Source organism: Apodemus sylvaticus, chromosome 2, assembly GCF_947179515.1.
Source record: "Apodemus sylvaticus chromosome 2, mApoSyl1.1, whole genome shotgun sequence".
NCBI lineage: Eukaryota > Metazoa > Chordata > Mammalia > Rodentia > Muridae > Apodemus > Apodemus sylvaticus.
Genome location: NC_067473.1, coordinates 71,033,214 through 71,060,477, shown reverse-complemented (window position 1 = coordinate 71,060,477; position 27,264 = coordinate 71,033,214). Strand labels below are relative to the sequence as shown.

At 37.0% G+C, this 27,264-nt stretch overlaps 1 protein-coding gene across 1 annotated transcript in view; it reads right to left on the bottom strand.

The window, feature by feature from the left end:
• The window catches only part of Cntnap2 (contactin associated protein 2), a 1,662,736-nt gene that overhangs the window by 1,084,802 nt on the left and 550,670 nt on the right, over positions 1-27,264 (bottom strand). Inside the window, exon 9 of the mRNA XM_052172851.1 lies at positions 6,309-6,458. Within this exon, the coding sequence (XP_052028811.1) occupies positions 6,309-6,458 (150 nt within the window). The remainder of the gene's footprint in view (positions 1-6,308; positions 6,459-27,264) is intronic.

Genomic DNA, 27,264 nt, shown 5'->3' with positions numbered 1-27,264 from the left:
TTAGCAAAATGATGTCTAAAACTAAACAGAAACTCTTAGTGACACACAAACACACACACACAGACACACATACACAGACACACATACAAATCAAATGAAATGTTGTTCTGCTTGGAAATGTGTTGAAAATTCATTGTGTGAGACAAGAAAAAATTAAGGTTATGGGATAATAATCTGATGGACTAGTTCTATGTAAGTATTTTAATACATATTTATATTAAATAAACACAATAAAGGGAGAGAGAAGCAACAAAATATATAAAATAATAAAATGGAAAGATGAGGAAGTAGAAGACATGGAAATTATAATCTGAAAATGTACATTGCAATTCATTTAGCTTTAGATTACTCAGGACATTCGATCATATTATTTGATGCCTTAAGTCCTTTTTGCGTATGAAAAAATACCTTATGATGATAGTTTTGGGTATCAGTCTGAAGAGGCCTCAGTGGGAAACCTAGAATGCAATACAGTAACCAGGGTGTGACTTTGAAAAACGTTCCAAAATGCCAGAGTACTCAGGGTCTATGATCCATTGGCTTTATGAAAAGGATACCATGTCTAATCAGGTGAAATCCCTTCAGAGCACGAGCAAAGGTTCTTGCTTATGGAGGTTAGAATAGATATCCATTAGTAAGACAATTACAGATTTGATGCAAAATGATAACCCTATAATGTAGACCACATGGAATCATTAGTGGTGGGTGCAACCTCAATTGTATGAGCACAAAGATACTGTCATCTCTTCAATCATGTGATGTTTCAAGCATCATCTGTAGGCTCTTAGCTATACCCAAAACTGTAAACCCTCTAGCAATAAATGAACAAAAGTAGATCTCAGTTTTTTAATAGAAGAGTTAAAATCAAAGCTTATTTGGAAGCAAATTCTAAAGGTTTGGAAATGCAGACTTAGAAAAAGTTAAATCTATTGAGTATTATTGCAACCAGCAAAGAGAAAATGAAATATCGATCCAGCTTAAGGACTTAAATTCTCAGGACAGTCTCTATATTTGTTTTGAAGGTATTTCCTAAGAGAACCTTTCAAATATAACCCTGCAATCTTGCCTAGCAATTTCCTGATAAATGTGGGAAATTTCTTGGTGCTAATAAGGTGTCTATATATCATAGCCCCATGGTACATGTTTCAAGGGAGTTTCATGAAGCATTCATTCTTGTTATACATGGTAATTGATGAATATTATACAGATATAAACATGTAATATAATATCAGGATGAGTCAATTTACTCTCTTTTTACATGTGTCTCAGTTTTGTGCTGTGCATGCATGTTTTCATGTTTTTGTGCATATATGTGTGCATTGCATATGTATATGTATATATGCACATGTGGTATGTCAGAGGTTGATGCTGGCAGTCTTGCTCAAACACTATCTTATTTTATAGAGACAAAATTTCTCATTTGACTAATTTGAAAAACCAACTTGCTTTGGGATGTCTACCATCTGAGCATTGATGAAATTATAAGTCAGCCTTCATGGTTACTAGACTTTTACATGGGTTCTGAAGATGTAGTCTCTGGTCCTCATGGTCATAAGTTAAGTGCATTATCCATTGAACCATCTTTCAACCCTAATTTATTTGCAATTATGTGTATCCTAGCTTAATTTCTGTTTCTGTGATAAAATACCCTGAAAAAGCCACTCAGAGGAGAATTGGAGATTTACTTCAACTTACAGTTCTAGGTAATAGTTCATTGTCATAGTGAAGTTAATGCAGAAATTTCACAAATCTAGTCACATTATAGCCACAGACACAGAGAAATAAGTGGTTAAATGGTTGTTTTCTTGCTTCTGGTCATCTTGATTTCTCAGTTCTTATGCAGTTCAGGATTCCCTGCATAGAGAATGGTGCTGCTCACAGTGGGCTGGGTCTTCCCACATCAACAAACTTACTTTAGATAATCCCCCACAGAAGTGACCATAGGCCAATTCAATGAAGAGCATTTCCCATTTACCTTCTTCCTAAGTGATACTAGGTCAAGTTGACAATGAAAACTAAGCATCCCAATGCATTATTTTGGGCAAAGTGCTAACAACAAAGTATGAGACAGGTTTTAGGGGGCATTCTTTTATCAGTGTTGTTTATTCTAATCAATATTCTTATCTACAATAAAGGTCTCCAATATATTAATTCCTTTGCTAATACTAGTTCCTTACTACTGCAAAAGTCAATGTCAAAATTTAAATTCCAGTTTAGAAAACTTAGAAAGCAATAAAGGCAGGATCCCACCCATTTCTACAGCTTGGCTTTATTCCCATTGTTTGCTGACACAATCTTAGATACATATATTCTTTCTTCTTCTCTTTCAGGTTTATGTGTTTGAATGTTTAGATCCTCGCTAGTGGTACTGTTTTAGGAAGCTGAGAAACATTTGAGTCCCTGCTGCAACAAGTAGAATCCTAATATGCAGGTTTTGTGATTAACAGCCCAACCATATTTACTGTTTTCTCTCTGTTTTGTTGTTGTTTGTAAACAAACAGCTGTCATATGCTTGGGTCTCTACAGCACTACTGTAGTAGCGTTGCCTTTGGGGACTGTCTTCAGATTATGAGTAGGAATGGAGCTCTCCTCCTTCAGCTTTGTCTTTTCTGATCATAGTAAAGAAAGGTGTAAATAACACAGAGGGATTTACATGACTAACCTATAGATTATTATAAGATATCTGTGTTGTTCTAAAAGATGTGCAGATGTTCTAAGCTATACCTGGGCATATGGCTTAATTTGGAAAGAGTGTTTTCACAGACATATCCAGGAGATAATGAGGTAAAAAAAAATGACTAAGGTAGACTTTAAGCCTGTGCCTGGTGTCCTTATCAAAAGAAAATATGTACCCAGATACTTAGAGGATTCAAGATAGAACACAAAATGAAGGTTTCTGTCAATGGCAGAAGGAATCCCAACAACTGTTGAAACCTGACAGTGGCTATTGGAAGCAAAGACCCACTTTCCTACATCCTGTGGACCCTAAGGACATTCTGACATTTCATGCCCTGGTTCCAAATTACCTGTATCTAAAACTGAGAATAAGTGACTGCAGCTTGAGGCCACTGAGTTTGTGGCATCTTGTTATAGCAGCCCTATGAATCTAATACAAACCATAAACTCCTTTACCAAGATTTCCATTTTCAGATCACTGAAACATATTATTAGATAAAATACTTCTTGCTCTTGTGATTTTAGAGTGAAGCAAAAAGGAGCTAGAAAATAAACTTCAGAGACCTAAAAATATGTGATCTAAGCCAGATTCTATCTGGTTCTTCAAATATTGTGCAATGGACCAGTAAACCCAGGGGTTTCTGAGACTCTGTCCAGAAACTTGACATAAAATATATGGAACATGTAAGGTCCATGAGAAACTTTTAGAATTAAGATGTACTCAGAACAGCTGGAGTTATTTCATGAGTGAGTAAGGAGCTTAGGACCTAGGACAATCCTAAATAACTCCAATAGAAAAATACTTTGTATTTGTGCAAATTTGTATGCCTATCTAGTTAGTTACTTAACTTCTGGTATATTTCTACAATGACTAAAAAGCTACGGTTGCAAACTACCTATGTACCCTTGTTTGAATTTTTATATGGAAAACTTACTCCCACCACCGCCATGATATATACAGGTTAAGGGTACCTGGGAGGTAATTAGATCAAGATGGTAGAATCCTCACAAATAGATTAGCTTCTTCACTAGATCAGACATGGAAAGTCTTGTGTTCTTGCAACTACCTTCTAGCCATTCCTCCATACTATACAGCAGTGAAGACTCAATAAGAAAACAACAGTCTGAAAGTCAGGAAGACAGTCTTCAACATACAACACCTAGCAGTCTTTTGATCTTGGCTTCTGGTCTTTAGAAATAAAACTTCAAGAAATAAATATGGACGGTTAAAGCCACTCACTTGATGTGCCCCAACTACTTAGGTGGCAGGGTCTGGACATGTGTGTGCTGGTGCATCTAGATTAGAAACTAGAAATGGATGGCTCCTCCTCCAGTCAATCTCACTAGGACCAGTCCTAAAACAGTCATGCCAGGTACGAGGGATATGTTCTACTAGCTGGGCTGTCCTGTTCGACCTCAGTGGTAGGGGTAGAGCCTAGCCTCACAGAGACTTGAAGGGCCAGGGTAGAGAGAGGATACCCAGCAGGGACTCCACCGGCTCAGAGGAGAAGGGGAAGGGAATGGAAGATGGATTGAGGGGGTGATCAGGAGGCAGGCAGGCAGGCAGGGAGTGGTATGTAAACTGTATAGTAAAATTAAATGAATAAAATAAAATAATGTCAGGCAAGTTCTCCTGTCATATTGCATCTTCCATCAAGCACCTTCTCGTGAGTGGCATGTCCAGTCTATGCACTTTTCTTTTATATGAGCCAAAGGAATTTTCTTACCATAGGTGTTTCCTTTCAAACAAAACTAGAAGAGAAATTAAAATAACAGTCTAAGTAATGCTAGAAATTTAAAGCTGTACCCATATAACCATGGGCCATGGCCTATGGTTATCTAAAATCCTATTATCAAGTAATTGGTTGATAAATAAATAATTGCTCCTTTTTAATATCTCAATTATTAAAATTAATGAAGTGTTAAGGACTTCCAGTTGAGAGCTAGAGATAACAGTTAAGTCACCTGTGACCCCTTTTACTGAAGATGATTACTTTCCTTTGTGGTTTGCCTATTCTCAGACATAAAGGAGGCGAAGCACATTCACGATCATGCACTTGACCATTCCTTGAAATTCTAGTGTGCAGGCCCAGAAATATGGGAATACACCCTATTATAAAAAGTCAGGATGATGCTACATGGCCGGGGGTAATCTTATGGCAAGCCTGTACTTAGGACTTTCAGAGATCAGGAGCACCATTAATTTTTATCCTTCCTTCTCTCCTCCTTCCAGCAGCTGCTTTCTCCTAGAAGGATCTCAAGGTGGGCATGGCAGGCGTTAGTTCAGGTTCATCTGCGTCCTGTTCTTGAGAGCATATGTCCCAGAATTACCCGCAGTTTATGTAGCTCATAGTTTTTCAGTGTCTCAGTACCTCATCTATTTATTTAAATTCTAGCAGTTATGCCTGAGATTTGGAGTTGCAATTTTTTTTCATTGGGAGGACTCAGTTGCTGAGAATACAATTAAAAATCATGATCCTATGCTGGCCACATATCTTGCAGGCAGAACAAAGACTCAAGAGGAACTCAAGATCCTCCTGACAGGTTTTGAAAACTCAGATCTATAAAGCAATAAAGTAGAGCACACCACATCCTGTAATCTATACCATAGATGTGAGGCTCCAACAGTTTGTCTATCCCCTGGATTGAGATGGATAGACACTGCTATAGGCCTTTGGCTGACCTCATCTATGATCAATGACATTCCATACAAGAAACTGTCAAAGGCTCTGACAACTGGAATCCATTTACTATGACAACTGTGGGAACTCTTAGCTTAAAGCCATGTTCAAAATGCACTTGTAGGGAAATGAATTTATGAATGAATGGCTTTTGTTTATGTTAATCATTCCCATTCCTTCAAGATGTCAGAAGACATCTTGTCTCACTTTCATTGACTCATCACATATTCAGTGAGAATCTTTAAAACATATACTGTGAATACTCAACAATTATTATGTTTTAATGACTCAGAAAAAACTGAGGGTTTATTTCTCAAAGTTATCCTTTCCCCAAAACTCCCTTCACAGGAAGCATGTGGTCTCATATTCAGGAACCAGCAGCTGCCAGGATATGTATTTCTATTTTCAGAAAATTTAAAATAAAATATCTATCTTTTTCATCTTACAAGGATTACTAATTCATTCATGATTTTTATTTTCAATTTGTCACATTTTAAGAAGTTCTCTAGGATTAGGGAAATATTGCAGGAAATTAGGCAGACAAGTGATCTCAGGTAGAGTTACTCTAACAATATCAGGAAACAAGATGCACATGGCAGGATAGGAATATATATTTATATAGACAGACATTTGAGTATTGATTCATGTTTGGGTGAACTTTCTATATAAAAAGTATCCAATCTACAGTTAAAGTCACTGATCCTAGCAGATAGTGGAAATCAAGCAGACTCTCATGATTTATGTTTTAAAGATTTGAATCAAAGGACAAAGCATTAACACATTAATATCATTATTGTGACCAGCAATTTCTTTAACTTTTTAATGCAGTGTACTTTGCTTCTTTTATCCTAAGACCTACTGGGATCCTCGGGTTAAATACAAGTACTTAATAAACTTTTGGAAAACTTCTTTTTTTTAAGTGTTGGGTAATCTAAATCTTTGTATTCCTACCTCCAAAGAAGTATTTCTCGCCAGTCTTCACTTGAAGAGGACTATTGGTTCGAACTGCTGATGCTTCATCTCCATCAATGGTGAGGACTGCGAAGTTTTCCTTGGCCAGGAAGCGAACCTCATGCCACTGCCCATCATTCAGCCCAGAGCCTGGGAGGTAGAAAAGGAAATTTTCTAAGTTGGTTCAGTTAAATACAGTTTTTACACATTATATTATTTTGCATTGAAAAACCACAATTATATCAACTTCATGGAACTTAATTTGAGGTTTGGGTAAATTATACAAAACAGAGTATGTATAGAAACTTAACTATTATCTCCCTTACTTGGGTAGTTCATTTGAATTTCATTTCTTGTCATTTTTGAATATCAATATACTTACATTTGTCTGTAATACTTCAGGGAATTCTTGTGGCTGAAAGTTATGCAATGTCAATTTGATAGGAATAAACACAATAGTTTTAAATATTTAGAGGGATCCTGCTGATTGAGAAGTCCCACAGAGGCCAGTAGACTTACAGACAGTGGTGAGCTACCCTCTGATTTGGGTTGTGGAAAACAGAACTGTGGACTCCTCAAGAGTGATGTGTAATTGGCTAGTTGTTCATGTCAACTTGATACAACCTAGAGTCACCAGAGAGGAGAGAGCCTCATGTGAGGAAATGGTGCCTTGAGATGTAGCTGTAGGTTATTTTCTCAAAGAGTAATGAATGGGGGAGTTCCCATCCCATAGTGAGTGCAGCCATCCCTGGGCTGCTGGTACTGGGTACTATAGGGAAGTAGGTTAGCAATGTGAAGCAATCTGGAAAAGGAAAACTTCTCCATGGCTTCTGCATCTATACCTGCCTGCAGAACACTGTTCTGTTTAGAGTTCCAGTCCTGACTTATTTCAACAATGAACAGTAATATGGAAGTATAAGACAGATAAATCCATTAATCGCCAACTTGTGTTTTGGTCATGGTGTTTTGTCAAAGTAATAGAAACTCTAAACACTAAACACAATCTTAAATATCAACAGAATTAAGTATTTATAAGTAAATGTTACATACATATTTATATATAATATATAATATATGTATAGTATATATTTATATACATATCTATATGAAATATATGTATATGATATACAAAAATATATATTATATAGTGTTTATATATAATATATACTATATTATATAATGCATATAATAAATAAAATCTATAATAAATATGTATGATAACATAATATAAAATGTTTTAATTGTAACATATATTAACATATTAAATTATACATATTATCTATAAAGATATATTATAAACATATAGTCATATGTAATTTTATAATTACATATATACATATATGTATATAATTATACAAATATATAATATTTATTTGTGTATATATAATTTTTACATATATATATAAAAAACTATTCATCTACAAAATATGGTACTGCTAATACTCTCAGTTCTCTTATGTTTCCTTAATATTTTAGATGGCACTTTTGTCTATCAAATTGAATAGTCACAATATAACAGAATTTTATAAGCAAAACAATTAGAATGCTGTTGAGATACTTGGAGGAAGTATGTTTTGAATAAAGTCATTTGGGAAAAATTTTAATTTAATAACTTATTTTCTGGTTAGCTTTTTTCTGAGATAAAAGCGGATTTATAGTGCTGACTTAATATCTCTCCTTACTTTTATAATTTAAAATCTTTTTAAATTATAAAATGTGATTTTTCAATTGTTACAGCTACATAATACAGTTTATAGCAATTAAGTTCTAAGGAAATGTATCATGTGTAGTTGGACCTACTAAGTAAGCACTGATAATCACAGGAAATAAATATTATCTGATCTTTAATATACCATAACATATGGTAACTGACTAGGTATTCATCAAACTAGATATTTCATAAAAAGAAGCAATAAAATAAACACACAATGCCCACCAGTCAAATTTATGCTTTATTTTTTCTTAACAATCCTATAAGCAGTTCACATTCATTGTTCACCTTGTGTTCATTTTGCTATAAATAATTAGAAAATTAGCTGCTGACAGAAGAGCAGACACTAGAAGAGCACATTGGGAGGGAGTTCCAAGCACACGGAGAAAAGTCCAAAGGTTTGATTGGACCTTGAAAAGGGCTATACTGGGAAGAGGAAGAGGCTTTGTTCTAGTCATTTTTGGAAGTATGAGTCTGCGAGGAGGAGGTCCTTGACAATGCACTTCCATTTCATAAAAGATAAAGACCAGCCAATGAAGATGTATAAAATGAGAGTTAGAGTAAATCAATGAAACACAGATGAAGGCTTTAATTATTTAAAGCTAGGAGTCTGCAAACCACAGTGTGTGGGTGACATCCAGCCTGTGTCCTCTTGTTTTTGTATTAAGTATGTGTTGAGAATTCTTTTTCATTAAGTGGTCAACAAAAGCTTAAAAAGAATTTATGCAACTTAGTATGTTCTAGAGATGGGAAGAAATTTCATAAATCCAAACTTTAGTGTTCATTTTAAGTTTCATGGGAATATATTTGTGTGTCACCAGTCCAACAATACTTGAGACAAAGAGTTGCAGTAGATAATATGGTCACAGTGCCTAGATATCTACTCTGTGGTCATTTTCATTAACACTGTGAACTAATTGCTGCTTTATAACATCCATAAAATGCTATTTTAAAGAAAAAAAAGGTGAAACTTATTGGAACTTAAAAGATAGTACCATGTCTATAGCATTTACTCATAGTAAATACTAGCACAAATAGTTTTATCTCTTATAGTCCCTTGGGATTAAACACTAAATTTAGTGATATTGAGCACATTTTGCTGCAAAGAAGGACAAAACCGACTGCTTTTAAGGAATCAGCATGGAAGAATTCTCAATTTATTCAACATATAGTTTGAATTAGTGCACATATATAACACATTAAAGATACAAACATGTGCATACAGTCAATACACATGAAAAATACATTTATACATTGACATATAATACTCATAATGTACATACATATAAACAACCACTTGCATTGCACTAAAACCTTTAGATCATATATACACCTATATATCAATGTAGAGTATTAAATTACCCCCTAATGCTTTTCTTGATTCTGTTCTTTTCATTACAGTCTAAATTCTCCATCAAATGGTCTAATCATTTCCTGAAAATGTAAGCAGGTTTATGACATTTCTCTTATGATAATTTCCTGCTACTTCTGTGCTCAATAACAGCACTGGCCAAAGGCCTAATGGTGACTGAGGTGTCAAGTGTTCCATCTGGAATGCCTTCTGTGTGGTGTCTGTGCGATCTTCTTCCCTCACCATAGTCTGCGCAGATGCATCTTATATAGAGACCTTTCCTAACCCTGTGTGCAAAATGAGATTTCTCCATGTCCTCGACAATACTTTTAGGAATTTTAATTTTTTGTTATGCAACTGGTAGTGAACATGTCTATGTTGTTCATTTATCTGTTCTTTTGCTGCTGCTTCTTTTAAAGAAGGATGCATTTGCTTCTTTTATGTATATGACTTTCCTGATTACATGTATGTACCCCATGTTTGTAGAGTGTCTGCAGAGGCTGGGAATGAGCATAATATTTTCTGGAAATAAAATTACAAGTTGTTGTGTATAGGCCTGTGGAACAGGCCAGTGTACCTGTGGAGGAGGACTGGATGGGCGGGGGAGTTCTTGGTCTGGTGGCTGGAGACACTGTGGGGCCTGTTCTATTGCTCCAACATGGACAGTTTAGATAAGAAGGGACAATCCATAATTTTAAAGCTTTATTATAGAAAAATAAGGGTAAAGAAAAGATATAGAAAAGTAAAGAGGGAAAGAAAAGATAGAGAGGTTAGAGCCAGCCATGGACATGTGGAAAGAGAATGGAGAGCGAGGGGAACAAGGGACAAGAGACAAGAAAAGAGGACCAGAGAGAAGGGCAAGAGAGAGGCACTAGAGAGAGAGGAGGGGTCATGTAACCCCTTTTATAGTGGGCCAGGCTACCTGCCTGGCCAGGTAACTGTGGGGCGGGGCAAACCTGGCTATAGCCAGGTGACTGTGGGGATGGAGTCCAGCCAGAAAACTAGGGGCCTGGGGTGTGGCCCTATGTGACTGATGGCCACTAAATTATGTCCAACAGTTGTGAGCCACTATATGGGTTATGGGAACTATACCATGGTCCTCTGAAAGAGAAGCAAGTGTTCTTAACTACTGCCTCACCTCCACAACCTCTGCTTTTTGATACAAGGCTTCTGATGTTTTTGTTACTACATTATTGGCTTTATAAAAACTTAACATTTCAAACAGAACCATATACATATTAGGTTTGAAGAAATAACTGAATGACTCTGAGTGGAGAGCAGGAACAGGTATGGCATAGCTTCTGTACTAGAGACAATCATATTGTAAGCACAGATGCTGAGTGTAAGGCATAAGTCCTGTAGATGAGATTGTATTCTTGTTAAGTAATCTGTTTCAATGTTAATACATCTTCTTGGAAATTTGCTCTGTCCAAACATCCACAACTGACACTCCAATTACTCAAGAGCACATATTCTCACATCTCACTGACAGCCAGCTTCAGGCAACACTTACATATTGCAATGGCTTCAGACAACATGAACATGGGATTGTTTGCTAAAAGAATCGTATATGTTAGGGCCAGAGGTTACCACCTTCACGAAATCTCCAGGGGATTGGGACCAGCTATCCACAATAGCAAACAAGTTAGGGAGCTGAGGGCATTTGCAACCCCATGAGGGTTGCAACAGTGTCAACAGGCCAGATGCCCTGGAGTTCCCAGGGACTGGACCATCAATCAAAGAGTACACAGGGAGGGACCCAAGGCTCTGGACACATAGGTGACAGAGAATGGCCTTGTTGGACATCAGTGGTATGAGCAGCCCTTGGGTCTGAGGGGGTTCAATGCCCCACTGTAGGGGAATGTTAGGATGGCAAGGTGGGAGTGGGTAAGGTATCACCTTCATAGAGACAGGGTAGGGGGATTAGCACAGGGGCTTCCAGAGGGGAGACTTGGAAAAAGGATAACATTTGAAATATAAATAAAGAAAATATTCAATACAAAGGAGTCACTTTTACAAGTTTGCTACTTTTCTGTCCTACCTCTATCTCCTTGTATGTTCTGCACCAACATAAAGTAGTGTGTAGGTCCTTAAGTTCCTATAGGTCAATGTGATTTTTTTGATACTGATAGGTTACAATTCCTCATTGCAAGAAAAGGAGGAGGTAGCCTATGTTCTTTCTATAGCCAGAAGACTTTCTTTCCCACACCATTTAATCTCAATGTTTTATCTTTCTGTCCTTACAGAAATAGGCAAATAATTAATACTTTTCTTCCTAGCCTTTCAAATATTTATGCAGAGCAAAGCAAACAAACACTCAATGCTGCAAAATTACCATGTAAATGTGGACCTTTTCTTAAATTAAAATCAGTTAGCTATCAGAATCCAGTAGTGCACCCAAAACATTTCCTCCTATAGCAGGTCCCTTTGGGTTATCCTGCACTAAAGATACCCCAAAGAGTGTATTTTCACATTAAAAATTTCCATCACCAAATGGGAAGGGATGTGAGTTAACTGTAAGAGTGCATGGCTTTGGCTTTGGGGTATGTCTTTACAGTTTGTTGAATTTTTTTCCTGAAAGACAGTTTGGGGATACAAGTCTCAAGGACACCATTATTACAAATATTCAATCACTAATTCAAACACAATCCTATAAAGTCATTCAAGCAGAGAAGTCACATGTTTTTAACTGTTCTACATGGATGATCAAAAAGCTTTTCAGAAAAATCCCTGTGAATACTGCATCACAGAACTGAAGTTTAAGATGTGACATCACCACCTGTACTGTTCACAACAAAAAGCCTATTATTCTAATCAGATTAAAAGTAAAAGGTTATTTTATTTTTCTCAAGGAACATAATTAATAGAGAAATTGGCCCTTAGATTGCAGGAGCTTCGTTGACTGTGAACCCCTCCATGTCTAAGTTTGAACTGTGGTTTCAACTTATTTTAATTCTAATTATTATTTGGAACATTTGCTGGTAATCACCAATAGCTATGCTTCAGTGATCTTTGAGAGGAAGGGGTCCCCAAATATAATGAAATTCATTCACTGTGCAGCCATGATGACCAAATTGCTCAAAATAAAATATGCTGTTTCTTTTCTACTTTCTTTGTCCAAATGTTATAAAAAGTAATAGCCTGAGGGTTTTCTCCAGAGAGAAATCCAATTTATGATCTCTGCATATGTGAGTATTTATAGATATGCTATTCTGAGTTCTATTGAGCTAGCCATGCTGATGAGTACTTTACTTGCATTTGACTTATTTATACTTCATAAAATCTTTAAATATTATTATCTGCAGTACATCCTAGAGAGACAGAGTTTAATAAAATGTAAGTTTCCAATAGTTGGTAAGTATAGAGGTTTGAATGGATCCTTAGTACTGTTGCACAAGAATTTGGAATTATTTTGCAATTGTCCTGGATGGTATTTTTTGTCAACTTGATATTAGCTATGGTCATCTGAAAAGCAGAATCACAATTGAGAAAATGTTTTCTTAGGATCAGCCTGTAGGCAAATTTTTGTGAAGCAATTTTTTTGTGGAATAATCCAGCCAATTGTGGGTGCTACCACCACGCGCAGTGGTCCTACGCTGTCTAAAAAAAAAAAGAGTGCTGTGAATAAGCCACAGAGAGGAGGCTGTTAAGCAGCATTCTCCATGGTTTCTCCTTCAGGTTCCACTTCTAGGTTCCTACCTTGATTTCCTGCCAAAACTTTCTATGATGATAGTTTGTAATGTATAAGTATATGCCAGATAAATAATTTCTTCCAAAATTCCTTTTAATCATACTATTTATCACAGCACTATAAACCTTAAGGCAGAGGTCAAATAAAAATCAAAAGAGGAAACCTTAACAAGCCCTTTATAAAGTTACTGACTATCTGTGATCAGGATGGCCATACATAAGTCCTTGCATTTCCACCATATTTACTGAGGAACTCTGTTTCAGAGATAGCCTCCTAAAACATTCAGGCAATGAATAAACCACATTACCATCCATTTCACCTGCCAATACGCAATCATTTGTGCCTGTGTGTTTTTGAGGTTTGGGAATATCATACACTCAGTGTGTCAATATACTTTTTTATTAGATATTTTCTTTATTTACATATCAAATATTATCTCCTTTCCTGGTTTCGGCTCCAAAACCACACTATTCCATCTCCCATCCCCCTACTCACCTCCTCTTCCCTTTCCTGTCATTCCCCTTTACTGGGGCATCCAGCCTTCTCATATCAATGTTTTCACTTGTTAAAAGGCATTTATAGTTTAATGATGGAGACATTTCAGACCTTTTTGTTGGACACATTTTAAATTGTTCACAATTATTTGTTTAAATCAGTTCCATACAGTGTGACACTTAGAATAAAGAGGCCTTTGTAGTCACTTGTCCATTTCATAATGAGTGGACCCATGACCTTGACTCTGCTGTGTTAGTTTACAAAGCTGAGCTAATAAAACAGTCCTTGGACCTCCAAATATAGCATTTCTACTTTGCAGATTTTGGCCTCCATGACCTAGTAAGAGGAAAAGGATGCCATAGACTTTGCTCATGTCCCCTACCTGTATCCATTCTTTCTGCTACAAGTGAGCACAAACAAGATTATATAAAACAGGGATTAAAAATTATGGGATGTCTATAAACATTCTTTAGAATATTTCTAGCCTTCCTATTTTCCTGAGCTATCTGTCATTTAGAAAAAGTGATGCAAGTTTATTTCTGTTTAAAAGAAGGGTAGACTTCATTTATTTACTATCAAATGTGTACGTGTGTGTGTGTGTATGTGTGTGTGTGTGTGTGTGTGTGTGTGTTTGTGTGTGAATGTATGCATGTGTACCCAAGGGGTATATACAGGAATCTCTGAGGTCATATGGAAAAAGGCTTTTTGGGCCTGGTATTATTGGGTAGTTATAGACAACCGGGTAGGTGCTAAGATCTGAATCCGGGTCCTCTACAAGAGCAAGTACTATCAACTCCAGAGACATTTATCCAACCCTATCACACAGAATTTTTAAAAACATCTACAGAATTAACAATATTTCTTGATGATTTTCATTCAAATGAAACTGAATATAAATGAAATTTAAGAGTACTTAGAAGTAAATATATGAAATTATCCCAGAATATAACAGTTTACTAAATTAATGTATAAGAAGCATAATGAAAAATAAAGAGTAAATATTTATTAGTGATAAACCAATTTTCTTCAAGTTATTATAAAAATTATAAGTCATATGTAAGTGGAAAACTTCCTAATAAATGGAATTAAGTATGCACTTCTTATTCATCGATAATGACATGTTCCTTTATCCATCATTATAGAGCAAGTGAATCTCTCACTGTGGGAATATCCATCCAAGATTGTGTGTGTGTGTGTGTGTGTGTGTGTGTGTGTGACATGTGAGCTATGATTTATGATGAGTGTGAAGGAAAATAGAGCTCACATTTTCAAAAAATAATTTTTGTTGTAAAAATATATACTATTGCCATTAAAACCACCAACTTACCACAGTGACAGAAACACAAACAATGTGCCCATCAGCAGGTAGCACAGTTGGAGAGGAATCATGGATCCCTCTGCTACTCCAAGAACTATTCACTAAGTGGTAAATTCAGGAAACAGCCACTGATCCCACCAGATTTCATTGGGCATTTTCAACAGTGAGGGTCTTAGTTGATTTAAATGGGTCTCAAACAAACAACAACTAAATCACACCAAACAAAGGCAACAATATAACAAAAACAAAGACAAACAAAACAGCAAAAATACTAAGTAAAACAGCATAATCCTGGGAGGAAATTGGGTATTACTGATAGGTTTGTAGAGAAGATAAGAGAAATTGTGGAGAAAGAGTAATCAGATGATATTATATATATGCAAGAGACTATCAAGCAGCAAGATTGATTAATAAACACCCATATCTACTAGCTTAGGGTTTTTGTCACTGTCATAAAATAGCATGCTCATAAGCACTGGTGTTGAAAGGACTCATTTCAGCTTATGTTTCTCAGGTCACAGTCCACTGGTAAGATAAGTCAGAGCAGGAACTCAATCCTTGAGGCTGGAGCTGATCCACAGCCACGGAGTACTGCTGATTCCTGGCTTATTCTTCATGGTTAACTTAGACTACTTTCTTGTATATCCTAGAATCACCTACCTAGGGATGACACTGCCCACAGTGATCTGCACGCACACCCACTCATGCACCCACCTACACATACATTCATATGCACCCATGATTAATCAACAAAAAAATTTTACACTAGCTTGCCCAAAAGCCAATCTGGTGAGTCAATTTTCTTAACAGAGGATCTCTCTTCCAAGATGACTTTAGCTTGTCTCAAACCTACTTGAATCTAAATCTAGATAGCACATCTGCCTGCCTGCTTATCTGTCTGTCTGTCTATCTATCTATCTATCTAGTGTCATATGAGTTTTTACTTAATTCTTGAATCACATTATTTGATGCTCCTTTATATTTTATATCTCTAGTTACTTAGTGATTCACAAAACAAATTCAACTGCATATTAAAATATGAATATTTTTACCAAGTGAGGCCTAACTTAAAACTAGTGCTTGTCAAGGAATATTCCAGCTTCTGTTTTATATTTTTCATATAATAACTAAATTGTTCTGTAATTTTTCTCTAAAATCTCCCTGACATATAATTGTTAGAAAAACTTGCCTCAGATGCAAATACAAAATGTTAATGAAATGCATTCTGTCTGCACTGTTGTGAAAATGGTATTATATTTAAAGTAGGTGGTTGATTTGATTGAACAAGAAGAAACAGATGTTGCTCTTATTAGAGACAAGAAGAAAATACTGGTTTAATGAATACTGAAAATATAAAGTATTTAAAATACAGTCACAAAGTAAGATGTAACATCTGTTGGAAAAGGATTCAAATAAAATTGCAGTGACGAGAGTTTTCAGGCTTTGGTTTAATATTCAGTCTTCAGAGGAACATTCCCAAGGCCTTGAATTTATCTTTGGTCCACTACAGAGTCCTAAGAAGTAATAATGACGTATCTCATAATTTACTGATGTTGTGGTATGCTTACAGACAGAAGCCTAGCATGGCTACCCTTCAAGAGGCCCAACAAGCAGCTGAACAAGACAGGTGCAAATACTTACACCCCATAGACATAAGCTAGGGTCTCCTGTTGTTGAATTAGGCAAAAGCTGGAAGAAGCTGTGGAGGAAGACCTGTAGTCTCAACTAACCTGGACCCCCGAGATCTCTCAGATACTGAGCCACCAACCAGGCAGCATACACTAGCTGGTAGAAGGCCCGTGACACATATACAGCAGAGGACTGCCTGGTCTGGCCTCCGTGAGAGAAGATGCCTTAAGAGATGCAGTGAGAGAGAGACTTGAGGCCCCAGGAAGTGTGGAGAATTTGTGGGGTGGGGGGCATCCTCTTGGAGAGGATGGATGGGATGAGGAATTCTCTCAGGGAGGACTGCAAAGGGGATAATGACTGGAATGTAAAGCAAGATTAAATATACTTTCTTGTGCACTCTAGGATCACCTACCTAGGGATGGATATGTTTTTTTTAAAAACAAACCTATTCCATAGGACAAAAAGAAAAAAATAAACATTTCTATGTGCATATCATGTGCTTTCTACATTTTGTACATCAATTCCATAAGGAAGTCTATCTAATTCATCGCTATGTTTCATATACCAAACCAGACTCCAACAAACAAAGAAAGCAGTTTATAAGGACTGTGGGCAGGTACAGATTCTGTCTATTTAGTTTTTATTTATTGAATGAAAATCTTTCATTGAACTTAGGGCCTTGGGCTACTATTAAGTCACATCTCTCATCTTGTTTTTTTTTTCTTTTGTTTTGTTTTGTTTTTTGTTTTTTAAATTTCTATTCAGGGTGACACAAATTTTCCCAGATTACCTTGACTTCATTCTGTAGACCAGCTGCCCTTGAACTTGTGATTTCCTGCCATGGCTTCCAGGGCACTGGGATTACTGGCCTATGCTACTGGGCCTTGTAAGATACACATATATTTTCAGCTATAGACAGACTTTTAAAATGATTTCCTGTGAGTCATAAATATCTCTATCTCTATTTCTGTCTATCTGTCTATCTATCTATCTATCTATCTATCTATCTATCTATCTATCTATCTATAAATATGCTTGAGAGGACTATTTAACTCAAACCTTTACTGTTAGAGCATAGTACATGAGATTTTCTGTGTGACACACGCGTGAGACATAGAGAACCTCTCACCCCCATCTTACTCTCCCTACAGAGTTTTCTGTAAAGCTCAGATTGGCTTCTATCTCGTGTCAACTTACTTCAGCCTCTGAAGTGCTAGAAACTGATAGGTGTGTTCAATCATGCATAGCTTTAATATAAGGAAGATTCTTAGGCATAGGTGTCTTCTACAGATATCCATAATCTTACGAGAAAGAAAGAGAGGACCGAAGTTAGTTGTTCTTAACTCGAATGCACACTAGACTAACTTCATGAGCTTTCAGAGTTCTCTGTTAGTACATCTAAATTACTAATGAGAGAAAATGAAGAGACGCATAAGCAGAAACTACAATCATAACCCCTACCACATGTCTTTCCATGAGGAGACAAGAATGTGATCAAATTTATAAAGAAATATAGTAAGACTCTTAAAATACTTGAGATAATAAGAAAAGAAGAAAAACTACAGACTTGTTACTTGGTTTCAAAATCAGTGATGAAGTTCTGCTAATCCAAAGAAATCAGAGGCTGATGAACAGAGACTGACATTGAGCACAATATGTTCAATGTCTTCAGCTATCTTTTGACAAAGAAACAAAAGCAGTTCAAAAAGAAAGTAAAATATGTTTTTTAGGCTGCTATGATTTTCAAAAATTGTGCTGAATTTACTGTTTAAACATAGAGAAAATGTATATTGATTTCTACTTTATACAACTGAACACAAAAAAATCTAAGTCAATTTTAGACCTAGACACAAAAGCCTGATCTGTAAAGTTTCTAATTGAATATCCTCGAGGCCTTGGGTTGGCAGAGATTTCCCAGCAGGGGTCAAATTCAGTGGATAGATTGTATAATATCGAGATTCAAAATTCAAGGGAAGACAGAAATGGGAGAGCATTCTTACAGAACATGCATCTGAAAATGGAATATAATAAAATATACTAAATATGCTTGAAAATCAATGATGTAAATTGGCAAAATGTACACAGATCATGTCACAAACGAAAATGAACACCCAGAGTTTTGAGATAACATCTGAGCCCATTCATTATTAGGATATTTAACATTATGAAAATGCTCACTGTTCTAGTGCTTGAAAGTTAAGAGTAGTGATTAGAGTCCAGGGCACTTTGCACTTTCATGCACTGCTGCATGAGTGTTAAATTATAAACCAGTTTTTAAACAAGACGGAAACATACTGATATTATGGGTCAACAACTGTTTTTCTACTTATTTATCCATTAGAGTCAAAGTGTATGCTGCCAAAGACCTAACAGAATTATTTTCAGTTTTCTCTCATAACAATCCCTAAATACAAATACTTTTGTATTTGTAAAGTATATTTACAAAAAAAAAAAAGGAAATATCATACTAGTGAAAAGAAGGGGTTAGTGATGCAAGAGCAGAATGGATAATTTTTTTAAATTGTGATGCATGAAAAAATGTGGATTTTAAAAATAGTGTAATATGGGGGGGGATGGAGAGATAGTTCAGGGATTAAGAACTATGCTGTTCACAGAGGACTTGGGTTCCATTCCTAGAACCTACACAGCAGCTCACAACTCTCTGTAATGCCAATTCCAGGGTATCCAAAGCCCTCTTCTGGCTTAAGCAACACCAGGCACTCGCATATTATATATGCAACACAGAAAAATCAATACACACATGTAAATAAATAAATACATATTTTGAAAAATCACAAGACATAATTTTTAGATGAAATTTGATGAAGGAGAAAATTAATCTATGATGATAGACCCAACATTATGGGCCAGCCAGTTGGCTCTACAAGTCAATGAACTTGTTACAAAGGCAGAGAACCTGAATTTGATCCTACAAATTTGTGTGTGTGTGTGTTAAAGATATTTTAGAAGTGTTACCAAAGAAATTTTGCTTGAATTTAGTATAGTTACAAGACAAATAAAAATATGTTACAGAATTAACATTTAAGAGGGAATAATGACTATGTATTTTTTTAAAATTAGGAATAATAATTTCTTTTTAATCCACAAAGAATTCATTACAGAAACAGAAAATGCTCAAAAATATATGTAAAAATATTAACATAACAAAACAGATGCTTTACACTTAGTATCTAGCATATTTTATCTTAAATTGTAATTGATAATCGGAAGTCATTCAGAGCATTCTAATAATGGAAAGAATTGTCAAAGGCCTGAAAGGAAGAAACCAGCAGGAAGGACTCTAATTTCCTCCCTGGACGTGACTCAAGTTTTGAGTTTTCAGAACTTAAAGAAAGTCTCCTGTGCTTTATCTCTATAGATCTTGTTGCTTGTCACTCATTTGGTGATCTTTTAGTGTATGCCTTGCAAGATTTCAGGCACCAGGAGTACTGGAGTTTTTTTTTTTTTTTTAATAGAACATAGGCATATGGACCAGTTTTAGATAGGGATAATTGTCTTAAAGTAAAGCATGATGGGATGGAAAAATTGATTAATCTAGATAAGACTGATTGTCAAACAATGCCCTGGGCATTGACAGTGAATCAGGGAGCTAAAGGACAGGAAAAGGGTAGCCATTACATCATTTTGAGAGGAGGCCATAAAGGATTGGAATGTGAAGTATAAAGACAATAAAATAAGATGACAATTAGCAGACTTTGATGTGACAGAGTAGACCAGTTCCAGAAGAGATTAGGAAACTCTTCAGTGCATGTCATTTGCCAAGTTAAGCAAGAATAAGAAGCTGATTAGGACCCTAGGCATGAATGACAGGTGAAATAGAGTAAAGAAGAAAGAGTAGTGGAATCATGGAAAATGATGGTCCCAATATGACCTCCCTCAAGGGAGAAAACAAATCTGGGCAATAGTGTACATTAAAAATCTAATGACACTATGAATCATGCCTTAAGAAATTGTATTCATAAAATGGCATTAATTTTTTGAGACAAAGTTTCATTGTGAAGCTCTGACTGGATTGATACTCACTATGTAGACTTAGTGGGCCTGGAACTCACAAAAATCCTCCTGCCTCAGCTTACTGAGTACTTGCATTACAGGTGTGTGTCATCACATAGAAGTGTGTGTTACCACATCCAGCTACATTTTTAAATATTTTCTGTAGCTTTGTCTTCTCTCTGAATAGAATTGTAGTACAGACAATATCCTGACCTATCCTAGAGGACCTGATTGCTATGCTCAGAGCAGTTGGTAAGAACCCCCTCACCCCCTCTGGAGTCCCAGAGCTGCTGCTGGCAGCTTGGTGGACTCAGGACTCATCACCCACCAAAACCCTTACCCTCCGAATACCACTCCCCTTCCACTTCTGCTCCTTTCACCGAATCCTTCCTTCTGGTACAGACTCCTAGCTAGACAGCTTCCTTGAAGACACAAAACCCTGACCCATCCCAGAGGACCCTCTGCACTCAGAACAGTTGAGGACCAGCTGCACCCAAAGAAGTTGAGGATCTGCTGCATGCAGAGCAGTTGAGGACCTGCAGCATTCAGAGCAGTTGAGAATCCACTGCATTCAGAGCAGTTGAGGATCAGCTGCAGAGCAGTTGGACAACAGCTTGGCTGCTCCACTGAAGACCCAATAGTCTGAAGGACTCCCAGGATATCTACTGCAGCCAGGGAAACAAATCAGCAGCTTCTCTATCCTTGTGATGAGGCTCCAGTTGGAAGGTCCCACAGGTAGTATGCTACAGCCAAAGCTGCAGGTCTACCCAGAGACCTGAAGCAACCCAGGGACAAAAGAAACAGTCTTCAGACAGTCACCCAGATCAGCAAATACCAGGGATATCCAGATGGCAAAAGGCAAGTGCAAAACCATAAGAAATAGAAGCCAATATATGGAGGCATCATCAGAACCCAGTTCTCCTACCATAGCAAGCCCTGAATATATCAACAAACCTGAAAATCACGAACCTCTCCTAAAAATCCTATCTCATGAAGATAATAGAGTCCCTTAAGGAGGATATCAATAACTCACTGAAAGAAATACACAGGAAAACACAGGTAAACAGGTGAGGGCATTGAATAAAGTGATCAAGACTTAAAAGTGGAAGTAGAAACAATAAATAAGACACAAATGGAGGCAAACCTGTAAATGGAAAACCTAGGAAAGAGGTCAGGAACTATAGATGCAAGTATCACCAGCAGAATACAAGAGATAGAAGAAAGAATTTCAGGTGTAGAAGATACCATAGAAGAGATTAACACAACTGTCAAAGAAAATTCAAAACATAAAAAACTCTTAACTCAAAGCATCCAGGTAATTCAGGACACAATGAAAAGAACAAATTTAAGAATAATCAGAATAGAGGATAATGAAGATTCCCAGCTCAAAGGATCCAAAAATGTCTTCAAATTTCTTCAATAGAAGAAAACTTCCCCAACCTAATGAAAAAGATGGCCATAAAGGTACAAGAAGCCTATAGAACACCAAATAAATGGGACGAGAAAAGAAAATCCTCTCATCAAATAATAATCAAAACACTTAATGTGTAGAAGAAAGAAACAATATTAAAAGCTGCAAGGGAAAAGTAACTTGCAATGATAGACCTATCAGAAGTGTACCAAACTTTTCAACAGAGACTATGAAAGCCAGAAGAGCCTGGTCACAGGTCATGCAGACTCTAAGAGAACACAAATGCCAGCCCAGGATTTCACAGATATCTACATAACATTTCACCCTAAAACAAAAAGAATACATCTTCTTCTCAGCACCTCATGGTACCTTCTCCAAAATTGACCATATCATTGGTCACAAAACAATCCTTGACCAATACAAGAAGATTGAAATAATACCATGCATCCTATCAGATCACCATGGCCTAACGTTGCTCTTCAAGAACAGCAAAAATTACAGAAAATCCACATACACAAGGAAACTGAACAACTCTTCATGCAATGATAACTTGGTTAGGGAAGAAAGAAAGTAATTAAAAACTTCATGGAATTTAATGAAAATATTGACACATCATACCCAAACTTATGGGACACAATGAAAGCAGTGCTAGGAGTAAAGTTCATGGTACTAACTGCTGTGGTAAAGAAAATGGAGAGATCTTACACTAACAACTTAACAGCATATCTGAAAGCTCTAGAACAAAAAGAAGCAAACTCACCCAAGAGGAGTAGAAGGCAGGAAATAGTCAAACAACAGGGATGAAATCAACCAAATAGAAACAAAGAAAACAATACAAAGAATCAATAAAACCAGAAGCTGGTTCTTTGAGAGAATTAACAAAATAGATAAACCCCTAGGCAACCTAACTAAAGGGCTGAGAGGCAGTATCCAAACTGACAAAATCAGAAACAAAAAGGGAGACATAACAACAGAAATGGAGGAAACTCAAAAAATCATCAGATGCAACTATAAAAGCCTATACTCGACAAAACTGGAAAATCCAGAAGAAATGGATGATTTTCTAGACAGATGCCACATACCAAAGTTAAATTAATAGCAGATAAACTATTTAAACAGGCCTATATCACACAAAAAAATAGATGTCATTAAAAACTCCAAACCAAGAAAAGCCTAGGACTGGATGGATTTAGTGCAGAATGCTACCAGACCATCAAAGAAGACCTGATTCGAATTTTCCTCAAGCTATTCCATAAAATAGAAAGAGAAGGAACACTACATAACTAGTTCTATGAAGCCACAATTACTCTGATACCTAAACCACACAATGACCCAATCAAAAAAGAGAACTTTAGACCAATCTTGCTTATGAATATCGATGCAAAAATTCTGAATAAAATTCTTGCAAACTGAATCCACGAACATATCAAAACCTACATTTACCATGATCAAGAAGGCTTCATTCCAGGGATGCAAGGTTGGTTTAATATACAAAAAAAAAAAATCCATTAACATAATCCACTATATAAACAAACTCAAAAAAAATCACATGATCATCTCCTTAGATGCAGAATAAGCATTTGACAAAACACAACACCCCTTCACGTTAAAAGTATTGGAGAGATCAGGAATTCAAGGCCCATACCTAAACACAATAAAAACAATTTACTGCAAACCAACAGCCAATATCAAATTAAATGGAGACATACTTGAGGCATTCACACTGAAATCGGGGACAAGACAAGGATACCCACTCTCTCCATATCTATTCAATACAGTACTTGAAGTGCTAGCTAGAACAATAAGAAAACAAACAAGATCAAGGGGATACAAATTGGCAAAGAAGAAATGAAGGTATCATTATTTGCAGATGATATGATAGTATACATATGCGACCCCAAAAATTCTACCTGAGACCTTCTTTAGGTGATAAACAATTTCAGCAAAGTGGCCGGATATAAAATTAATTCAAATAAATCTGTAGCCTTCCTTTATACAAATGACAAACTGGCTGAGAAAGAAATTGGGGAAACAGCTCCCTTCACAATAGCCACAAATAATATAAAATATCTTGGGGCAACTCTAACGAAACAAATTCAGGAGACAGCAGGTGTTGGAGAGAGTGTGGAGAAAGAGGAACACTCCTCCACTGCTGGTGGGGTTGCAAATTGGTACAACCACTCTGGAAAGCAGTCTGGAGGCTCCTCCGAAAACTGGGCACCTCACTTCCAGAAGATCCTGCTATACCACTCCTGGGCATATACCCAGAGGATTCCCCACCATGTAATAAGGATACATGCTCTACACTATGTTCATAGCAGCCCTATTTATAATTGCCAGATGCTGGAAAGAACCCAGGTATCCCTCAACAGAAGAGTGGATGCAAAAAATGTGGTATATCTACACAATGGAGTACTATTCAGACATTAGAAACAATGAATTCATGAAATTCTTAGGCAAATGGATGGAGCTAGAGAACATCATACTAAGTGAGGTAACCCAGACTCAAAAGGTGAATCATGGTATGCACTCACTAATAAGTGGTTATTAACCTAGAAAACTGGAATACCCAAAACATAATCCACACATCAAATGAGATACAAGAAGAAAGCAGGAGTGGCCCCTGGTTCTGGAAAGACTCAGTGAAACAGTATTTGGCAAAACCAGAACGGGGAACTGGGAAGGGGTGGGAGGGAGGACAGGGGAAGAGAAGGGGGCTTACGGGACTTTCGGGGAGTGGGGGGGGGCTAGAAAAGGGGAAATCATTTGAAATGTAAATAAATTATATCGAATAAAAAAAATTAAAAAAAAAACAACCCAGAATAGCAAAAACAATTCTTAACAATAAAACAATTCTTAATAATAAATGAACTGGAGAATCACCAGAAACAGACATGTTGATCAATGGAATAGAATTAAAGATGCAGAAATAAAACCACATACTTACAGACACTTGATCTTTGACAAAGAAACCAAAAAATATACAATGGAAAAGAGAAAACATCTACAATAAATGGTGCTGGTCTAACTGGCTGTCTGTATGTGGAAAAATGAAAATAGACCAATATTTGCCACCTTGCACAAAGCTCAAGTCCAAGTGGGTCAAGGACCTCAACATAAACCCAGATACACTGAATCTAATGGAAGAGAAAGTGGGAAAGAGCCTTGAACTCATTGACACAGGGAGAAACTTCCTAAACATAACTCCAATGGCTCATAGTCTAAGATCAAGAATTGATAAATGAGATCTCATGAAACTGGAAAGCTTCTATAAGGCAAAGGACATGATCAATAAGAAAAATCGGCAACCTACAGAATGGGAAAAAAAATTTCACTGGCCCCACATCAGATAGAGGGCTAATATCCAAAAGTTATAAAGAACTCAAGAAGCTAATCACCAAAAAACCCAAACAACCCAATCAAAAAAAAATGGGGTATAAAACTAAACTGATATTTCACAACTGAGCAATCTAGAATAGCAGAGAAGTACCTAAAAAAAAAAAAGTTCAAAGTCCTTAGTGATCAGAGAAATGCAAATTAAAACAGCCCTGAGATTCCCTTACACCAATCAGAATGGATAAGATCAAAACCACATGTAGGAGAGGATGTAGAGAAAGAGGAACACTCCTCCATTGTTGGTGGGATTGCAAACTAGTACAACCACTCTAGAAATCAATTTGGAGGTTCCTCAGGAAATTGGAAATAGGTCTTCCTGAAGACCCAGCTGTACCACTCTTGGGAATATACCCAAAAAATGCCCCAACTGCCACAAGAGGACGCATTCCACTGTGTTCATAGCAGCCTTATTTGTGATAGCCAGAAGCTGGAAACAACCTAGATGTCCCATGACAGAAGAATGAGTACAGAAAATATGGTTCATTTACACAATGGAATACTACACAGCTATTAAGACCGAGGACATCCTGAGTTTTGCAAACAAATGGATGCAACTAGAAAATACTATCCTGAGTGAGGTAACTCAGACCCCCAAAAGCACATGCATGGTATGTATTCACTAATAATTTAATATTAGCCAAAAAAAGAGTACAGAATATCCGAGATACAGTCCACAAAACTCAAAAAGGACAATAAGCTGAAGTACCCAAGTGAGGATATCTGCAAGAAGAAAGCAATCACAGGTGGGTAGGGAGGTGGGTACTTGGTAGGGAAGGTAGAGGGGGTGGGGGTGGGGGGAGGAGGAGGAAGTGGAGAATCTGATCTGACAGTGGGGGACAAACAGACTGAAGCCCTGAGGGCCAGCAGAAAGAATGGAAACAGGCACTCTCAGGAGATGGCAGGTTGGAGGAGACCCTCCAGAATGTGCCAGAGACCTGGGAGGTAAGAGACTTACTGGACTAGAAGGGAGGGAGGGGCCTTAGATGAAATGCCTGACAACAGGAGAGGGAAGTATAAGAGCCTACCTCCAGCAGGAAGACAGGTCTTCAAATGAGGGAGAGGGAGGCAATCCCACAGTCATAACTCGAACCCATAATTGTTCCTGTCTGAAAGAACTACTGGGACAGAAATGGAGAGGAGCCCAAGAAGAAGCTCCAGTGACAGGCTCAAAGTAGGATCCAGTGCAAGGGGAGGCCCCAAGGCCTGACACTATTACTGAGGCTATGGAGCACTCACAGTAAGGGACCTAGCATGACAGCACTCTGGAAGATCCAACAAGCAACTGAGTCAGATGCAAATATTTTCACACAACCAATTGACAAAAGCAAATGACCCCTGATGTTGAATTAGGGAAGAATGAATGAAGCTGAGGGCGACCCTGTAGGAGGACCAGCAATTTCAATTAATCTGGATTCTCTCAAACACTGGGCCACCAAACAGGCAGCATACACCAGCTGATATGAGGCCCCTAGCACACATACAATAGAGGACTGCTAGGTCAGTGTTCATCCAGAGATGATGCACTTAATCCTCAAGAGACTGGAGGCCCCAGGGACTTTAGAGGTCATGTGGGGTGGGGCATAGGGACATCCATGTGGAGAAGGGGCATGGAGGAGCTATGGGAGGTTGAACAGTCAGAGGGTGGACAGGAGTTGGTGGGGTGGGGAATAAAATATGGAATGTATAAGAATACTTAATAAAATAAATCTCACTAAAAAAGAAAGCAATAGCACCACCAAAAAAAAAAGAAAAAAGAAAGAAAAAGGAAACAAATGAATAAAAAGAAAAAGAAAAAATGAATTGTATCACATATAATTGTTTATTCTTTAATTATATTACTTGATTTTTTCTGTACAGAAAAAATATCATTTTAGTGATGAGTTTTGGTTACTTTCTCCCATTCCAAGTTTTCTATTTAGAAGTTTAAAATTACATTTTAT